At 33.6% G+C, this 21535-nt stretch overlaps 1 protein-coding gene across 1 annotated transcript in view; it reads left to right on the top strand.

Annotated features, from left to right (window-relative positions):
- Positions 1–320: 320 nt before the first annotated feature.
- The window catches only part of PpBr36_06888 (uncharacterized protein), a gene marked incomplete at both ends in the record, with an annotated part of 24375 nt that continues 3160 nt past the window's right edge, over positions 321–21535 (top strand). Inside the window, one exon of the mRNA XM_029894030.1 lies at positions 321–380. Coding sequence (XP_029748922.1) covers positions 321–380 — 60 coding nt within the window. The remainder of the gene's footprint in view (positions 381–21535) is intronic.

Raw genomic sequence — 21535 nt, 5'->3', positions numbered from 1 at the left:
ATAATGGTAGAGTACTTCATTTTGAATTTGGGGTTTTGTCGATAAAATGCGAAAATAAAGAGGTATAATAAGTAAAGTAAATGTAAGTCGGTTTATATAGTAGTTCGGAACCTGAAAAGGAATAACGGGAAGTGCGATTGCTGCCTTTAGCAGGTTGTTGAAAAGATTTATATAATTGCCATGATAAATGTAAACATATGTCGAAATTATTATAAAACCTTGTTTCCAAAAATAATGGTTATGTTGAGTGCATTAAAAGTTTCTTTATGTATTAAAGCTATATAATAATCTAATTAAACTGTCTATGCTGTTAATCAAAAATGAGTCGTTGTTTGAGGCTTAACTTTCCCGGGCCTAATCCTAAGCAGCAAGTGCCTACGGTTTAATATATTTAAGTTTGTATTAAAATGGTATTCGCAAGTTACAAGTATAAATTTTAACGGTCTGGAGTTTAACAATTTCAAATTCGAATCATTCTGGAATCCGATTATTAATAAAAGCAAATACAAACCATACGGGCTAAATAGTACAAACTTAAAAGAATGTACCGGTTAACATAAATAATAAATCGTAACATATGTTCCAAAATTATAGTCTCAGGGCTTAGCCGTGAAGCCCAGAGCTCCACAATTTATCCACTTCGTTCGCTTTGCTCCACTCCGTGGCTCAGTTAAGGCTTTGCAATATACCCGTGGGTCTATGCAAAGAACGCTTTGGTTTAGGTTTAAAGACAATTTGTCGAATTTCGCCGTTTATAGCGGTATTTTCGGTATTTTGTCGATAAATACTTTAACGTTATTCCACAGCCACGCAAAATCTTGAAGAGAATATCGTTGAAAATAGGAATTGGTAAGCCTCTTTAATAATTGAGAAATCTTTTGCAAACGGTACCCTATGAAAGGGTATTCTTACGGCCTAGGGACCGTTAACTATCCTTGTTAGTATTATTATTAGCGCTAAAGGGGAAAAAAAAGGAAAGGTGTGCGTATCCGGGTCGTGGTAATATCGTTCCCTTTTATATGTTATCCTTAACCCGCTTTTACATTTTACTACCTGATACGTACCTTGAATACGAATCCATCGCACAACCCGTTTCGCCCATCCCGTATCTAGTGTGGACCCGTTTTGGAAACGGGAGGGATAATATAATAAATACGGGCTATTTTTCAAATTTCCCCGGTGGTGTCAGTCCTCGGAAAACCTGGGGGTACGCCCGTTTCCTTCCTTTAATTACATCAATAGCCCTAAAATGGATATAATACGCCCGTCATCGGGTTTTATTTTCTACGGTTATCGCCGCGGCTTTTTTTATCATATGCTCCCGACGTGGGTATTTTTTATACTTTACCCGTTTTTTGTTTTAAGCGGCGTCAATTTGAGGTTCGGTTCTACCGCTTTACCTTTTGCTGCGGTCGTATCACAATTATTTTATCGAGTTTTCAATTTGCGGGTATTTATTATATTTTCCCTTTTTTAACTAGGGCGGTGTAAATCCGTACTTGGGCTTTACCTCCTTATTTTTTGCTGTGGCTTTATCGCTATTCTTTTACCATATTTTTCGTTTACATATTCGTATCGTGATTTATTTTTTTTTTACTTTAGGCGGTATAAATCCGCATTCGGGTTTTACCAATTTACCTTTTGCTGCGGTTATATCGCGATCTGTCTACTATATTTTCCATTTCCGGGCGCTTACCGTGGTTTATGTTTACTTTGTTCTAGGCGGTACAGGTTTGTTTATTTATTACTACATGCCTTTTTTCGCGGTGGTCGCGGTTTTACCTATTCACATTTGTTTATATTTTCGTCCCGCATTTTGTTATTTCCTGTTAATTATATGCGTTATTCTGCATCTAATGGGTCCACCTTTATTTGTATATAAGGCACAGTATATAATGCCGAAGTGGGGCTGTCGGGGCTGTCGGATTATCCGCTTATTTTATAATAGTATAGGAGTTGAGGCTAAAAGGTGAGCGAGTGGGGTTAATTGCCCTGTCCCGGGTCTAGCACCCACCCTGCACATACGAGCTAACTACCCTGCACAACTGCGTGCGAACCCAGAGATGGTGTATATGGTAATAAGAGTGTGTATTCGTAGAACCGTGGTTCTATTAATGCATCGAGGTAGAACTTAGTCTCAGGGCTCATCCCTGAAGCCCAAAGCTCCACATTTAATGCACTCCGTTCGCTTCGCTCCATTTCGTGGCTCAATTGCGGTTTTGCAATGTACCTGTGGGTCCATCCAAAAAACGCTTTGGTTCAGGTTTGAGGACAATTTGTCGATTTTCGCCGTTTATGGCGATATTTTTGGCTTTTTTACGACCGATACTCCTTTATTATTCCACAATTACGCAAAATAGCGAAAAAAAACATCGTTGAAAATAGGAATTGGCAGGCCTTTTTTATAAATCCAAAATTTTTTGCACCCGGTACGCCAATTTAAAATTAAATATAGCCCGCCTTTTATCCGTTTATGGCGGTATACCCATTATTAACCCAAAAACACCATCGATACCCATTTCGAATTTTAACAATAACGATTATAATCCGTTAAAATTTATGTGTGAAAAATCGCAAAAGCGAAAGGAATTTTTACATATAAATTTTAATCCAAATCTCGCAAAATTATTTATTTTATAATCTGTATAAGGTAAATTTTATTTAATATATTATACGTCCACCTATAAATATTATCGATACCCATTTCGTATTTCACTAACAACGATTATAATCCGTTAAAATTTATATGGGGAAAATCGCAAAAGCGAAAGGAATTTTTACATATAAATTTTAATATAAATAACGCAAAACCATTAATTTTATAGTCCGTATAAGGTATATACTATATAATACGTTATATATCCACCTATTAAAAAAACTATTATTTCCGCAAATTTTTGTATATTCGTATTAAATTACATTTATATAATATCCGGAAACACGCCTATATATATTTCGTTTTCCCACCAAATCGACGCAATTTTTCGCGGTCCCAATCCCGCATACGCGGCGGTAACTACCTCTTCCGACGTACACCTTTTCCCGGAATTATACGTTAAAGTCAAAGTTTTTCGTAATTTAAATTTACAATATAAACTCGTTTTTTTAGCTGCTATATGGTTTTTAAACCTCCACAAACCCCCCAATACTCCTGCACGAGTCCCACATTATAACCAAAAGCAGTATATTTACCGGGTTTTATATAATATAAAAAATGTTATTTTACTGGTAAAAACCGGGTACGGGAAGAGTATCATATTGCCAATTATTTCGGTTATTCGCAATAACACTATTATTATCCAAATAATCCTATTAAACAAATTAAAATAAAAACAGTTACGCAATATATAACGTTATCCCGCCGCGAACCCTATATTAATCGATTAATTTATTTAAAACGTAAATATAAATATGCGTTTTTTATTATCAAAACTAATTTTATTTAGTATAACCTCTTTTAAAACCCGCAAACTATTTATAAATATACGCACATTTTCCTAGGCCCGGAACAAACTACCGGTTACCGATTTTTTAAACTTTTTCGAAACCTTATATTCCACCAACGTATCGTACTATTTATTATTAATGAATTTTATATAATTTTATAATGGAAGGACTTTAGGGAATTGTTTTTTATACTGCGTTTAGTCCGGGCAATTATACCAGTAAACGTATTTATATTCGGGTGCACCGCAAGTTTTGCAGCAAAAATTAAAACCTACGTTGTTAATCAATTATACTATAAAAGGATAATACGTTTTGTCAAAACGCCTTTCGACCGACCTGAAATTACGATTATAATATAATATTTGGAGCGTAAAACCCTAAATAACGATTACCGTCGTTTTTTATTTTTAATAGGGAATATTATACCATTATCCGCCTCCCGTATTTTTAAAACCATTATATATATGGACGCCAGGAACCGTAATATCCAAATATGCCAATTTGTAATAAAAAAGTCTCGTATCCAGGAAATTTACCGAACGAAACGTTGCCGATATAATTATTCGGTATAATATATTTACATTTAAAATCGAAAAACCAAAATATACGCAAAACTTTTTGTTAATTATATGCGTTATTTAGCATGTAATGGGTCCACTTTTATTTATATATAAACCACAATAGATAGTGCCGAAATGGGGCTGCTGAGGCTGTTAGACTTTCTGTTATATTTTGTGTGTTGCAGGAGTTGCGATTTAAAGTCAGCGAATGGGGTTTCACCCTATACCGGGTTCAATACCCACCCTACACTTACGAGTCAGCTACCCTGTACCGGGTTAAAATTTTCACCAAATCAGCAAATCAGTGCGAACCCAAAAATGGTTTATATGGAAATGAGGGTGTTTTTTCAACAACGCATACAAAATAATTTTTCGGAAAATCGTGTGCGGCACCGGAACTTTTTGCGGGGTGCGGACCCCCACTTCGATGTCGGAAAATATGTAAGGGAAACAAAGCAAAATCTCTTCCACCAATAAATCAAATCTATTAATCCCAAAATTAGTGAATTTAATGTATATAAACCCTATAATTACAGGTTTTTATACCGCAACTAGCACCACGCAGCATTTAAATTAATGCTTAACCCCCTATTAGCAATTTATATTATTAACAGGTTATAAGCCCGGAAAGGTTTTAATTTGTACACTAAAATGCATTTTGCATCACTGGAAAACCTGAAATTTAAATTTTATTTTAATTATTATCGCATCTTTACAGCACGTATCTTAACGAAGATATTGCTGTTTTTGTGCAAAATTGTTGGTTTTAGGCGCTAATTCAGCACTTAACCCCCTATAATTACAGTGGGGATTGCTAAAAATTAGCGTTCGATTTAGGCCCTTTTAGGTACTGCAGCGATCGCTTGCATTACAAATCCAAAAATTTTGGTATGGTTTTTGTGGATCGTGCACGCCACTGTAATTGGCTTAAAATTTTAGTAGGGTTTACGTTAGCGAATTAGGGCCAAAAACCCCTATATTCGTTCGTCAATAACCCATTAAATCCTAATACGTTTAATAGGTTTACAATAGCCCATAACCCCTTTAGCGGAATTACGTTAATGGTTAATTTACCCTGCACAATACCCTGCAATTTACCCTGCACCCATTTAACGAATTAAATTCGTTACGTGCATTTGGATTGGTATTAATACCAGCGCACCCATTAATTGGGGATTTTAAGGATTCCAACCCTGTATTTTAATGGATTTTAACCATTAAAAATAGCAATAAACCCTATAATTGGCAATTATAAACCTATACCCGTTAAAAGGTAAACGGTATAGCAAATCCTAAATTAAATAGGGTATTTACCCTTAAGCAATTAATTTAGTTGATTATAGCTATAAATTAGCGAATTGCAATTATAGTTTAAGCTATTTTACAATTGAAAAAAACCTTATATCGGGCCTTCCAGGCCCAATTCCAACAAATAAATGGCCTGAACCCAGCCCAAACGAAATTTTAACCGCTAAATTACAGGCCTAAAACCTGCAATTAAAAACGTTAGCTACGCAAATGGATCAATTTTAAAGGATAATTTAACAGTTAACTGCCCTATTAACCCTGAAAATCGGTAATTCCTTTAATTCTAGTGGTAATTCGGAAAGCAAGCCCGCTACCGCACTCCCTTTATTCACCTAATAACCTAATTTTAAATAACGGGATAGGTAAAAAACTATCGAAACGGGTATTTTCCTTCCCCGAAAATTGTAAATTAATAGGGGTTAGCAATTATGATCTGTGGAAACAGGCGCTAATAGTATTATTTAGGACTATAAAAGGGGCGGAATTCATTTCCAACCTTGGAATTGGTTATACCTTACCGGAATAGGAGCAATTAATTTTATTATTGCTTATAAAAAACAAAATAACCACAAAAACTTTTAAAATCCATTGCATGGCATTCTAACCCCGTAACGGCTTATAAAACCCTAAAAGATAGCTATTCCGTTATACCAGAAATTAATCGAAATTTACTATATCGGGAATTCCACGGCTTAAACTTTTCGAAATTTAAAGGAACAATACCTGAATTTAACAACCGTTTTAATTTACTGGTAACTAAATTAACGAATACTAACGTGCAAATTAACCCCGTAAACGTACGAAATTAGTATTTACGGGCGCTAAAGGGGATATTCCCTATTTGGACCGAACGCCAGCGCAACACCCAACGGGCTTTGCAAGTAATAGGCCAAAATTCGGAAAAATTAAATTTGCAATACCTTATAACGGACCTTATATCCGAAAATTCAATTTCAGGTTTTACAACCGCTAAAACCGCTAGTTATAGGTTTAAAAGCAAAAAAACGGGTAAAAAAACGCTAAAAAGGGCGTTAAAAAGGAAAATAATGGGTAGGAAAACACCTCTAAATCACGAAAAAAAAGTAAAAACTCTAATTCGGATTCTGCTTTTGCAAAAAATACTAAATCCTCCAATTCCAGCGAATTAACCGCTGGAACGTCCATTATTTCTATGGATTTCGAATTATTTACGGGCTCGATTCCAGGTGACGTTAACGAAGGCGTAACGTATAACGCCCCGGAAAAGGAGGTTAATTCCGCTATTAGCGGAAATATAAAATTACGTTCGGATTCGGATTCGGAAACCGATACCGGTAAAACGCTAAACCCACAGGTTTCAACAGCTAATTTTAGGGCTAAAACGAAACCTGGACGCGGCGTAAAAGGGACCCCTAAACCATGGAAATTAGGTTACCCTATCCTGTACGATACAAGTAATACGCACTATATTTTTGCAAATAAGCAATTTTTTACCGATTATACCCCCGGTTCTACAGTCGAAATCGGTACAGGGGGTGGCCCTATTAAACCTGTAGGTACCGGAACTATAAAAATACAGGTCCGTTACGGCCAAAAAGCTGACGAATTTAGAGAGGTTACGTTAAATAACGTTCTATATATCCCCTCGTTTGGAATAAATATCGTTAATGGTTTTATACATTATAATATAGGGGGGGTATTATTAGAAAGTACCTTGTACGATAAGGATCGCAAGGCGTAAGGACGTTTAAATACGGCTAAATATTCGTTTTATTTAAAAATTAAAAAGTGCGATATCTTTGTTCGAAATAACGTTATTTCGAATTGCGCCTGTATAATAGGTGAATATAATACCGTTTTTAGCATGGCTTTACAGGGGGTTACAGAAGGTTACGCAGTCCCGTTGGAAGTAAAACTAAATAATATAAACCCCGAAAATTACAAAGACTATAAAATTTACACCGATTCGGAACCGGAAAAAAATACGGTAACGGAAAAGCTAAATCCCGAACAAAATACGGAAATAGCCGTAAATTTACCTGTAACGCAGAAATTAAGAGGTAAAAACCCTAAAAATTCATGTAAAATTGGGCCCCGTAGGCCCGGCACACCGTTAAATAACCCTTTTATACAACCTAATATAAAAGGGACTATTTCTGAAAAAAAGGGGATTTCCTATATAAGAAATCCGTTGTTAAAACCTCTTTTATTATCGAATTTAAAGCAGGCCTTTGTAAATTATATCCTTTTAGGCCTAAAACGGATTACGGACGGTTGGTTAACCCCTAAAGGAAACGGAATTACAGGTAATTGTAACGAAATCCAGGCTTAAAAAACCCTGTTATAGCACAAACGTTTAAGGTATATAGGGTTATAACTGCTAAAAAAACCGTTAAAATTATAAAAAATCTACCTAATTTCGACAAAATTAAGACAATTACCTGTATTACTTATATTAGAACCATTTTTATTAGGCGTACAAATAAGGTCGCACTCCCTACACCCCCTAATATTTTTGATTTTATAAAGGGTGATACAGTGATTTTTAAGCTTAATCTTTACAATAAAAAGCCCGTATTTTTGTTATTAGTAGACCGAAAATCACGTTTTCGGTGGTTTATCCCACTAAAAAATAAAACCGGACCTACGGTTTTAGTGGCTATTAAAGGCTTTTTTAGGGTTTTAAAAACTACGTACGGGCGTTACCCCCTAAGTTTTTATTTCGATGGGCGGTACGAAATTAATACAAACTTTTAAAATTGGTTTACAAACAAAAATATTAATTTTAGTATTTTGAATCCTTATAATTACGGTTAAAACGGATTAACGGAACGGTCCGTTAAGGCTTTTTTAAATAGGTTTCGGTCTACCATTATAACGGCGGGTTTATCATTATATTTATCATATTATTTACTGCTTGCCGTGGTTAATTTAGTTAACCGTATAGAGGTAATTAATAGGGATTTAACATTTTACGAGGAATTTTATTCCGAATTCCAACCTGGATTACCGTATAAACCCAGTTCAAAGTATTTTCGGGTTATTGGTACTGTATACCAGGCTATTATACCGTTGGAAAAACGCCAAAAATTTAATAAATTGGTTCCCCGCACCGAAACGGTGAAATTTTTAACTTATTTATCAAATTTTACAATATTAGTTTACGCACCCGTTAAACGGGCCGTAAACAAAACCTTTACCGTAAAAGCTATAAAGGGTATATACGCTAAAAATTTGGTTATTCCAGGGGAAACGTTACAGATTTTAAAGGGGGAAAATACAGATTTAAAGGGGGATTTTAATTTTAAATTTGAAAACGAAATTAACAGCGTTCCAGCGGATAATTATCTCCTAAAAAACCCTGAAAATACAGGGCATTTACCACCGGTTACAGGGCAATTACCACCCGTTAAAAGGTATTTAAACCCTTACATATAGTACCCGCCAGGCCTGTATAACCTACCGTTCGCCCCCCCAAAACCTATAACGGTAGCGGTACCTAATCCAGTATTGAAAATAACGGGAATTCCGGTGTTTTCAGCATTTAAAATATAAAATATAAAGTTAAATTCGCAGTCCGAAAACCCAGATTCAATGGATATAAATTACGTGCATTATTTTCATTTTCAAACCAAAAAAAAATAAAGAAAAAACCCATTAAAAATGGTGAACCAAATAATTACCAACAGGCCTTAAATAACCTTAAAAATGTTAAATGGTTAATTGTTTTAACGTTTACATTCGACCAAATCGTTACTGCAAAAACCTTCCGTTTTATCCCAAAAATTAAGATACCTACAGGCCGTAAACTCGTTTTTACCCGGCCGGTATTTGAATTAAAAAAGGACAAAAATAATAAACCTGTAAAATACAAAACTAGGTTTATTATTAAGGGTTTTTTACACATTGAAGGCCTAAATTATATTAAAACTTTTACTATTATGAATATACCACCTACCTGGCGTATATTATTAGCTATAACTAATACACAAAATTGGGAAATAAAACAAATCGATTTTATCGGTGCGTTTTTAAATAGTGACCTTACCGACATAAATATATATTTGCAAATTCCTAACGGTTTTGACAAATAGGCAAAAAATTGTAACCTTACCACCGCTAAAGTTTTAATGGAAATGGGTTCTAACCCGAAAAAATTGCAGGTTATATAGTTGGAAAAGGCGCTATATGGTTTGAAACAGGGTCCAAAAAAATGGTAAAACAAACTTAAAACCCTATTTTTTAAAAAAGGTTTTAAACCATTAATCTTTAATCCCGCTGTCTTTCTTAACGTTAAATCCAAACATTTTATCGTTACCTTCGTAAACGACTGCCTGCTAATAAATCCTAAATTGCAATATATTTAGGATTTAAAAGCCCGTTCTAATAAGGTATACGCGTTGGAAAATAGGGGCCCTGCAACCTGTTTTTTAGGCGTTTAAATTATAAAGGATAGGTTTAAGCGCTTATTTTAACTCCATTAAAATCAATATATAAAAAAAATATTAACAACGTTCGGGTTAGTTAATTGCAAATTTATATTTGTTTTTTTACAACCGGGTATGCTAAAATATAGCGGGGGTAAACCCGTAAATGCGCTGGAAATCAAATTATTATAACGTATTATCGGCACTTTTATATATTTAATGCTATTAACGCGCCCGGATATCGGTTTTGCGGTTTCATGGCTTTTACGTTTTCTAACAAAAACCATTACAATCCATTTAACGGCAGCTAAAAACCTATTACGTTATTTAACGGGTATTAAGTCCTTATTTATTTGCTACGGAAATAAAGTATTTAAAGCCAAATTACCACCCAATTTATTAATAGGGGGTTTTAAATATTTAAAATTACTGGGTTTTATTGATAGCGATTTTACCGGGGTTAGGGAAAATTTAAAATCTATTTACGGATACTTGTATACCCTATTTGGGGGCCCTATAAGGTGGATATGCAAAAAAGCTAGTATTATAGTTTTAAGCATTCCAAAAACCGAAACCGATATTTTAACGGAAACCCTGCGTAAAGCACAATGGTTTAAAAGTTTATTTATAAAGATTGGATTATTTATAAAAAGCTTTATTGCAATACTTGGAAATAATACAGGTTTTATAGCTAACGTATATAACCCTACGCACCACTAACGTATTAAATATACGTTATTAAAATTTTACTATATACGGGAATTAGTTACAAAAGGATTAATAACTTTAAAATACTTGGAATCCAAACAGATACCCGCTAATAGCTTAATAAAACCCCTAACGTTTCCAATTTATAAAGTTTTTTTAAAGTTTATAAAGCTTAAACCCCTAAAAGTTTAGTTTTTACCTATTGAATTTCAGGGTATTTAATTAATTCGTTAATTAATTACCCATTACATTTCCTTTGTTTGCAAATATTGGATTTTTATTAGCCCAATACCGGCCGTATTACCCGAATTTACCCTGTATAGGTTAATTAATAAACAATTTATACCGACCTTATACCAGAAATTGAATTAAAATTGAAAAAGCTCGTATTTTGGGCGATTTACGCATTCAAAATACTTTATATAATATGCTTAACTTGGACTATTACCAACGAACAGCCAAATTAGCTATCTAATTTGGTAGTTAATTCCGTGGGTTAATATTATGCGAATCGGGGGTTCGAATCCGGGGGTTATTACAATTTTGGGGGTTTTTTCCAATTCGGGGGTTCGTCCATTTCGGAGGTTATAAATCGGTAAAAAGGGCTTAATTATCCAGGGGGTTTATATCGGGAATTCGAATCGGGTTGGGATATAAAGGGGATTTTTTTTTAAAGTTTTATTTTTATGTATTTTTTTTCCGATTTTATGTAAATAGTAGCAAAAAAAGGGGGTGTTAATTATATGCGTTACTTAGCATATAATGGGTCCACTTTTATTTATATATAAACCACAATAAATAGTGCCGAAATGGGGCTGCTGAAATTGTTAAATTTTCTGTTATATTTTATATATTACAGGAATTGCGATTTAAAATTAGCGAGTTGGGTTTCACCCTGTACCGGGTTTAATCCCCACTTTGCACTTACGAATTAGCTACCTTATACCGGGTTGAAATTTTCACCAAATCAGCAAATTAGTGCGAACCCAGAAATGGTTTATATGGAAATGAGGGTGTTTTTTCAACAACGCATACAAAATAATTTTTCGGAAAATCGTGTGCGGCACCGGAACCCTTTGCGGGGTGCGGACCCCCATTTCGATGTCGGAGAATATGTAAGGGAGATAAAGCAAAGTCTCCCCCACCATTGAATTAAATCTATTAATCCCAAATTTAGTGAACAATTTAGTGCATTTAAGCCCTGTAATTATAGGCTTTTACAACGCAACTTGCACCACGCCGCACCTAGGCTAATGCCTAAACCCCTGTCAGCAACCCATATTGTTAACAAAAATGTTTAAATATTCCCTAAAAACGTCGTTAATCATGAATTTAAAGGTTGCGGGGGCGTTCGTAAAACCGAAGGGTATTATTGGGTAATTTTAATATTTTCAATTGGAGCGAAATGCTGTTTTCCATTTTTCGCCTTCCTTTATACGGATTAAATTATATGTTTTTTCAAAACTTAGTATTATAAACTATTATTTTCAATAAAGTATACTTCGAAATTCTCCTATTAGTGGGAGCGGGTAGCAATTTTTTATTGTAATATCGTTTAATTGTTTATTATCCACGTATAATCGTAGTTTTTCGTTTTCCTGGTACGAAAAGGATTGGGTATGTTATTAATAATATCGATGGTTTAATGTAACCTTTTTTAAAGTCTTCTATGAGGTATTCGCTTAAAATCTCCATTTTTGCTGGATTTAAATCGTATTTTTTATGGAATCTTGGTTGGGTTCCTTTTTTTAATGGCATTTCGTGGTCGAACGGGCTGTGTTCGGGTAATCCTATTTCGAGTTTCTGGCTAAATAATCGTATATAAATTTGGTCTTTTTCTGGGATTTTGCCGTTTTTGGTCTGTTTTTTCGTTGTTGCTATTATGTAATTGGATTGGTTTTAGCCTGTGCATAATCGTTTTTTCCGATATTAGTTCCGGGGTTAATCGTTTTTCCTGTAAATACGCCATTTGTTTTATTTGGTTTTTCCGTACCTTATATTTCCTGTATAAACCTTGTTATACTAAAAATCGTTTAATAATTAGGTGTTCCTCCCATTAAATCTGGTTTATAATCCAATTTATCCGGGGGTTATTTTTTTCAAATTAAGGAATTTTTAAAATTATGTTTTTATTCCTTATTTCCGTAATATCCAAGGTAATTTGTTTTTTTCGTCCATAATTTTGCATCCAAAGGTGTATGGTCTTTATTTCGATGGTACCGTTCTCGTATAAAATTGCTTTTCTTTTACGGTTTGCAGTCGGTATAGTTTTTTCTTTTATTACCAAAGTATCCGTCGTTTTTTCACGATTTTTGGGGAAATGTAGTTATTTTATATTCCGCTGTTAAAAAGCGTTCGTATAGGTTTTCCATTAAATTGTATATTTAGGAATATATATTTATATACTGTTTTCGTGGTTTGCGTGGCGTTTAGGGTTTTTTATTCCGTTTTTGTTATTACCGTTTGGTACCCTATACCGTTTGGCCATTTTAGTTTCTTAATTTGCTGGATTCGCGTCGTCGGTGCTTATTTTTTTATTTCGGGACGTATACTTATCTTTAATTTTATTTTATTAAATCGGTATCCTGTTGGTGTGAGTACTTTTCGTGCGTTCGTAGGTATTTCGTTGTTTTTTACGTTGGGGTTCCATACGGTTCTGGTTATTAATACGGGTCCTGGTTGTCGTAATTTTATTTCGTGCTATACCTGTGTTTTTGTTAATATGTATATATTTTGCAAATGTTCCGGGTGTACTCGTATTATGGAAATTATTTCTGGTTATAGCAGGTTATAAGGTAGTCTTTACCAAGGGTGAAGTTTACCGTTAGTTCGGTATTAAGTTTTATCTCAATTTCCCAATTGGGTAATTTAATAATGGTGTATATTTGGTTGATGCCTGTTATTTTGCGTCGTTATGGGAAGAAATCGTGGACTATTTTTTTGCTGAAATGCAATCCGCAATTATTTCGAATACATTTTACCCAAAAGATTTTTGTATATCTGGGATATTTAATATTTAAAATTGGGTAATTTCCGAAAATTGGATTAATTGGTTTTATGGGGTTTGTATTTATATTCGAAATAATATTCCGGGGAATTGCATTAATTGGTCGTTTCGGTATAAATAAATGGGTTTTCTTCGCATATATAGGGGTTGTTTTCCCTTGTTATACTGTACGGGTTTAAGGGTATAATTCCTTTTCGCTAAATTCGTTTTTTAATTCGTTATTGGATTCGTTTGTTAGGGTTTGCTGGATTATTCGGATACGGTGGGTTTGTCCTAATGGTTTTAATTTTTATTTGTTTAAAATATTTAATTCCGCGAATTCGGGTAATTTGGCGTTTTGTTTGCGTAACTGTACTGATGGTTTAATTTTAAAAAGTACGCGGTTTCCTACTGCTAGGGCCCGGGTGCTTTTAGGCTTTTGCGGGTATTATCCTGCGTTTACTTTTGCGTCATTATGGGTTGTTTAACTGTCGTCGTAATATATGGTCCAATTTATTAAACTGTGTTAATTTAATTATATCTATTAATGGGTAGTGGCGTTTGATTTTCATAGTTTTTTGGAATTGGGGGTATTATCTTAGTGTCCAATTCCAAAATCGGGATGTAAACTTGGAATGTATTTGGGATGGAATTTGGCGATATATTCCGGTTTATCACATTTAAAACATTTACCATTTTTGGGATTTTTACGAGGTTTTTTATATTATATCGCGTTAAGGGTTATAAATCCGCTATATATTCTATATAATATATTGTACTGGCGAGGCGGTCTAGGGTGTTGGTATTTGCGTCCCATATTGGTTAATTGTAAAATTGGTCCTTATACGTTGCGTTTTTGGGGTTATTCCAATTTTCGTTCGTAAAATCGGTTATCGATTTTAATTATTAATTTTACGTATTCGGTTAAAATATCGGGTCGCTTTTTTTTAATAAATTCGTTTTTAATCTTTTTTTTAGATTCTGCATAAAAGCGTGCCATCAGGGTTTCGGGGCCCCATAGTAATTTTGCAGTAATTTGTCGAAATTCACTAATATATCTAAATACCGATTTGGTTTGGGTAAAGCGTACCAATTTACGTTTAACCGTGCGTTCCTCGTTTAGTTTGCTAAATATTCCCCCAAGGCATTTTTTGAAATTTTCGTAATCGTCGATAATGCGCTTGGTTTTAATTTTATGGTTTTTTTTCCTTATCGTGGTCCAAATAACTTCGTAGGATTGGTTCGCACCAGGCGAGTATATCGTTTATTAATAGCGAAATTGCGTAAGTAACCTTATTTGCGTTATTATCGAAATTATCTTCGTTAAAGTGAAGGTAAGCCCGAGTTTTTGTAAGGAACTTTTGTGAAATGCTCGGGGTGCTATTACAGGGTAATAATAAAGGGTATTTAATATAATTCCTATTAATTCGATTAATTTGTTCGGTTATTCGCTCCTGGAACCGTCGATTTTCCGTTTGGAGCGTCGCGATCATTTGGCATAAAACGTTAGCGTTGGCCGGAGCGTTAGTGGTAAAGGGGATTTAAGGGGTGGTTTTGCTGGAAGATATTATTTCGGCGATATTATTCGGTATATTTTGAAATAAAATATTAAACAGGAGGAATCAAAATATTACGATTAAGGTATCGCGTAACCTGTTTTTAGGGTAAAATACAGTGGGTTAAAGCAATTAAGCGTTTTAATTTGGGTAATTGCGGTTTTTAATAATTGGGGTGAAATTATCATCGATTCCTGGGTAGGTAGTAATTTGGATACAAGTCAATTGCTGTTAAACAATTTTAAATTAAGTTTTATTTACATAGTAATAAACGTGTTTTATATAAAGTATGTTTCCAATGTAATTTTTCCTAATCTGTTTCATTTGTAATTCCCAATGGTGGTTTTACAAATTAACTGAAATTACTTTTTTGGTGGTTACGTGCTGTTACGTAATTGGGTCCTTATGTAATTCTATTTCCTACCGGTCGGTGTTTCTTTAGTCGAGTGTCGTCAGGAGGGGTGTGACCCCGCCTGGCCTCCCTGGTACCGGCCCAACTGTCTGGTCGTAACAGAAAGCTCCTGGCTAATCATATTAAATAATTACCACGTTATTTCAATATTTAGAGGCTATACAAAATAATTATGTACTGTGTGTTAATACAATCATTTTCATTTTCGATTTTCGTTTATTCGATATGAATTTAATAAATGAAAGCTATTGTTACTCGTTTCGAAATTCGGATATTTAACAGAATAATGCGCTACCAAAACGCTAACCTGCGCGGTTAAATATTAATTCAAATTCGTCGCCATTTTCTATATGCATTTTTTAGCATTTATTATGATCGCGCTAAATTTGGACTTGCCGTCCTATTTTGTCGTGTTTTGTTGGATTTGGGCGCTAGAGGCTGCTAATTTTTCAATTAAAACTAAGATATCTTATTACAAATAAAAGTATTTACCTATATTTGCAAATGATAACAGTATTTAAGAAAAATCTAATTACTTCGAACTTAGCAAAATTGCAAGTAAAATTCAAAATCTGAAATTCCGTTCAAATTTCAAATCTTTGATATTTCAGTAAATCCAATAAAATGATTATTTCTGGCATTTACCTTCCCATTTAGTCTCAGGGCTCATCCCTGAAGCCCAGAACTCCACAATTGATCCACTTCGCTCCACTTCGTGGCTCAATTGCGGTTTTGCAATGTACCTGTGGGTCCATCCAAAAAACGCTCTGGTTCAGGTTTGAGGACAACTTGTCGATTTTCGCCGTTCATGGCGGTATTTTTGGCCTTTTTTCGACCGACACTCCTTTATTATTCCACAACCACGCAAAATATCGAAAAAAGAAAATATCGTTGAAAATAGCGTTTAATACCGCTATTAGCAGCGATTTGATTTATTTTTTTATTTATTATAATGGCCGAATTGGATACCACCTGCCCTTAATCCGTTTATGGCGGTACTGGTTTTTCGATTCTTTTTTTGATTTTCGATTTTTTTAATATTATTTTTAATTTTTGACCAAATTTTATAATTTTTGCACGTGGAGGGTCGTACATGCATTCATATCGTTAAAATGAACTTTGGTGCATATATTATATTATATAAGCAGTTAAATAAGCGGATAGGCAAAGTATATACTTTTTTATATATAATTTACAATCGAAACTCGTTTATATTTTTACCAATTTTGACGATAATGAAACCAAAGTTCCAGAGACTCGATTACGTATATAAACAGACGTCCAGCGCCAATCCAATTCATAATATCGGCTTTAGAAGCTTTTTAATAAAACAAAATGGTAAATGTGTATTTTATACATCTTTTTGCTTTATTTAATTAATTTTATATTATTTTTGTTTTGCAGCCAGATTTTGAAGTTTCTGCACGTAAGGGTGGTTTACATATATTTAACTTAATAATACATTTAGGTAAATATATCCGATTATATAAACCGTTAAATATGCGGATAGGTAAAGTATATCTAATTTTATATATATTTCGCAATCGAAATGCTTTTACATTTTGACCAATTTTGACATTAATATAACCAACATTTGACAAAGTGGATTACGTACATAAACAAACGTCAGCGTAAAATTGGATCTGAACCACCAGCCCTTTTTATTTTTTTATATAAAGAAAAGCTAAATTTGTATTATTCTTTTATTTTTTGCTTTATTCGGTTAAATATAATTTATAAAAAAAAAGTTCAATCAGATTCTTTAATAAATCAATCGAGAAATGCATGAATTGAGTTCTTTTTTAATCTTACCAATATTTGCGTAAATTATTCAGTTTTCCAACAAATTGTTATTTAATATCAAAATATTAATACAACTTTTGTTTTAATCGATAATTGCATGCACTCTGCAGTATTAGGTCTGCTAGGCTATAACTACTGAAATTTAAATTTAAATTAATATCATATACCATTATTCAAAATAAAAATTAAATTTAATGAAAAATTACAAATTTTACTCAATATTTTAATATTTTTCCAAATACAGCGGCTATAGAAACGCGGCAGGTATTCAAATAACCAACAAACTCCCATAAATTCAACGCAAAATACTATATATTCTTATAATCTTTATTTCTTTATTCGAATATATAATTCCATGCTATGGGTATACCATTTTCTTTTACCATTATAATGCGAATATTTTATATATACCCGCTATAAACGGCAAAATACCACAAATTATCCTTATATTAATAAAATAATTATTAAAGATATCGCAACATTAGGTATATCATGAATAATACCGTTATAAACGGCGAAATGCGACAAATTATCGTTGGTGGTACCGCCATAAACGGCGAAATGCGACAAAATGTCCTCAGACTAGAACGAGCGCGATCTTTTCGGCCAATGTAATTGGTCGAAAAGCCATGTGGCTGAAAGGTATATGGAGCGTTCGGTCCCCACTGCGAAGCAGGGGGGTCTAGTCTAAGCACTGAGACTATTTCCCATTTTGCTTACCCCATTAATGATTTATCTGCTTTTTACCCAATGAGGCTTAGCGGTGTGCGTGAAAATCATTTTCGTGAAACCTCACTAAACTGAAATTAAATCTAATCCCGTTTTCATCGAATTTTTAGCAACCGCCAAAGAATTTTAGTTTTTAACCCGCCCATTTATTCGCACTAACGTCGGGTACCCCATGATGGCCACCCCCCTCGTTAGTCACTCCCAAAAATCTGACAACGAAATACCTCCTTTTATAAACTATGTTAAATATAAAACTATTAATGCACAAAAATATAATCGTTTTAAGGCTATTCCGGTTTCTTAACCTTTTCTTCATCCGCTAAAAGTTCCAAATTTTGTATATTATTTTCCTGCAATCCAATAATATTCTAGATATTGACCAAACGCTCGTTTGGATCCAGAATTACCCTTTTTTTTCGCCGGCCGTATTACCTCCAATTGTGCTTCCAATAAACTGATTTTTGCTGCGCGTTAGCCAAAAAATATATTTTTGGTTTCGAAGGTTTTTTGCATTTTTGCAAACAAAAAACGTGAAATAGCGTTGGTTTTACTAAATCGGGAAAGTTTGTAAAGTTAAAATCGAATATTTCGGGACGTTTTAGGGATTTTCCGAATAAATAAAAACGGGTCGTTAATTTTTTGGGGTTAGATTTTCCGGTGTTTTATCCCTTTGTAAACCGTTATTTCTATTTTTTATAACGTTGCGCTGCTACTTTTTAACCAAAAAGGGTTTAAAAGTGATTTAACCAAATTCACCGGCCATAAACCCGTTATACGCCACCCAAATTAAATGATTTTTGCTGTAAATGCTGTCGATTTGGTTATATTATAGCAAAAAAGAATTTCGTTTTCCAATAACTGTTAAACAGCAAAATTGGATAACAAATCCAAATTAACGTCGATAAACCTGTTTTAACGGCCCAAAAACCGATAAATCCAATAATTGAAAAACGTGTAACAAATAAAAAGGTAAATAAAGCAGTTAAATATTATCTTAAAAGTAAAAAAACATGAAATCGTCCGTAACGTGTGATCCGTGGCCGTCGAAAATTAGTAATCGTTTTTTAGGGGTTAAAAATTAAATATACGGAATAAACATTTCTTTCAACCATTCGACAACGGTTTCGTTATTTGTCCACCCGTTTTCGGTTTTATAAAATTACCAATTATCGAAAAGGTTCAAATCCGATGGTAACCATTATTCTTATACGTTTTTTCCTTTAATATAACGAAGGGAAGGGAGGTAACACCCGTAACCGATATATATTCGATCATAATCGTCCAACCCCGCGTTCTGGGCTTTTTTCGCTGAAATAACCGGATCCCGTTAAAACCTCATACCCAACCATTAAACTTTTTACCTTTTATCATACCGGTTTCGTCTATATTCCAACGATTTTCCGGTTTAATTGTGAACATGGCTAGGGCAGGGCTAATTATATTAGCTACCCTGCATTATCTTATAACGGCTAGCACGGGCTAATTCTATTAGTCACCCTGCATCGAATAAATAAATAAATAACAAATAAAACGTATACGCGTTTATTATACACAGAAGGCTTTATATATCACGTCTTTGTTCATAGTTTTAACAATAAAACAAATACGTCATATATAATTTAGCTTAGTGGTATAATGCACGTACCATAATCTATATCATATATACGTTGTTAAAATGCGTGGGTTCGAATCCCGTTGTGGTCGCAGATCTTCTGTGCATGCATAGGCACAATAGGCCGTTAGGTAGTCTCAGTGCTCAGACTAGACCCCCCTGCTTCGTAATGGGGACCGAGCGCTCCATATACATTTCAGCCACATGGCTTTTCGACCAATTACATTGGCCGAAAAGATCGCTCTCGTTCTAGTTTGAGGAAATCTTGTCGCATTTCGCCGTTCATGGCGGTACCACCAGCGATAATTTGTCGCATTTCGCCGTTTATAACGGTATTATTCATAATATACCTAATGTTGCGATATCGCTAATAATAATTCTATTAATATAAGGATAATTTGTGGTATTTCTCCGTTTAAAGCGGGTATATATAAAATATTCGCATTATAATGGTAAAAGAAAATGGTATACCCATAGTATGCAATTAAATATTCGAATAAAAGAATAAATAAAAGTCATAAAAATAGATAATATTTTGCGTTAAATTCATGGGAGTTTCTTCATTATTTGAACAGCAGCCGCGTCTTTATAGCCACTATATTTGGAAAGATAATAAAATATTGAATAAAATTTGTAATTTTTCCTTATATTTAATTCTTATTTTAAATAATGGTAGATAATACTAATTTTAATGTGAGCCACATTATTAATAACCTAGCAAACCTAATACTGCAAAGTGCATGCAATTCTCGATTAAAACAAAGGTTTTATTAGTATTTTTATATTAACTAACAATTTGTTAAAAAACTGAATAATTTACGCAAATATTGGTAAGATTGAAAAAAAATTTATTTCACGCATTCTTCTATTGATTTATTAAAAAGTCTAATTTAACTTTCTTTTTATAAATTTTATTTAACCAAATAAACCAAAAAATACAAAAATAATACAAATTTAGCATTTTTTTATATAAAAGAATAAAGAGGGCCGGTATTAGAGATCGAATCTTACGTTGAGGTTTGTTTATATACGTAGTCCGCCTTGTCATATTCCGGCTTCATAACTGTCAAAATTGGTAAAAATGTAAACGCATTTCGATTGTGAAATATATATAAAATTAGATATACTTTACCTATCCGCAAATTTAACCGCTTATATAATCGGATAAACGTACCAAAATGTATTATTGTATTAAATATATATATACCACCCCCCACGTGCAAGAACTACAAAGTTTGGCTGCAAAACAAAAATAATATAAAATTAATTGAATAAAGCAAAATGATCTATAAAATGCACATTTAGCATTCCTTTTTATTCAACAGCTTCTGGAGCCGACATTATGAGTTGGACTGAAACTGGACGTTTGTGTATATACGTCATCGAATCCTTAAAGTTTTGGTTTTATTATCGTTAAAACTGGTAAAAATATAAACGAGTTTCGATTGTAAATTATATATAAAAAAGTATATATTTTGCCTATCTGCTTATTTAACTGCTTATATAATATGATACATGCACCAAGATTTCCAAGAACGATATATATATATATATATATATATATATATATATATATATATATATATATATATATATATACCACCCTCCACGTGCAAAAAGTATAAAATTTGGTCAAAAATTGAAAATAATATTAAAAAAAATCGAAAAAACAGTACCGCCATAAACGGATCAAGGGCAGGTGGTATTGAATTCGGCTATTATAAAAAATAAAAAAATAAATTAAATCGCTGCTAATAGCGGTAATACACGCTATTTTCAACTATATTTTCTTTTTTCAATATTTTGCGTGGTTGTGGAATAATAAAGGAGTATCGGTCGAAAAAAGGCCAAAAATACCGCCATAAACGGCGAAAATCGACAAGTTGTCCTCAAACCTGAACCAGAATGTTCTTTGGATGGACCCACAAGTACATTGCAAAGCCGCAATTGAGCCACGAAATGGATCAATTGTGGAGCTCTGGGCTTCAGGGATGAGCCCTGAGACTAG

Source organism: Pyricularia pennisetigena, chromosome 1 (genome assembly GCF_004337985.1).
Source record: "Pyricularia pennisetigena strain Br36 chromosome 1, whole genome shotgun sequence".
Classification (NCBI taxonomy): Eukaryota; Fungi; Ascomycota; class Sordariomycetes; order Magnaporthales; family Pyriculariaceae; genus Pyricularia; species Pyricularia pennisetigena.
Note: the sequence above shows the minus strand (reverse complement) of the source record. Positions and strands in the feature narration are given on the sequence as shown.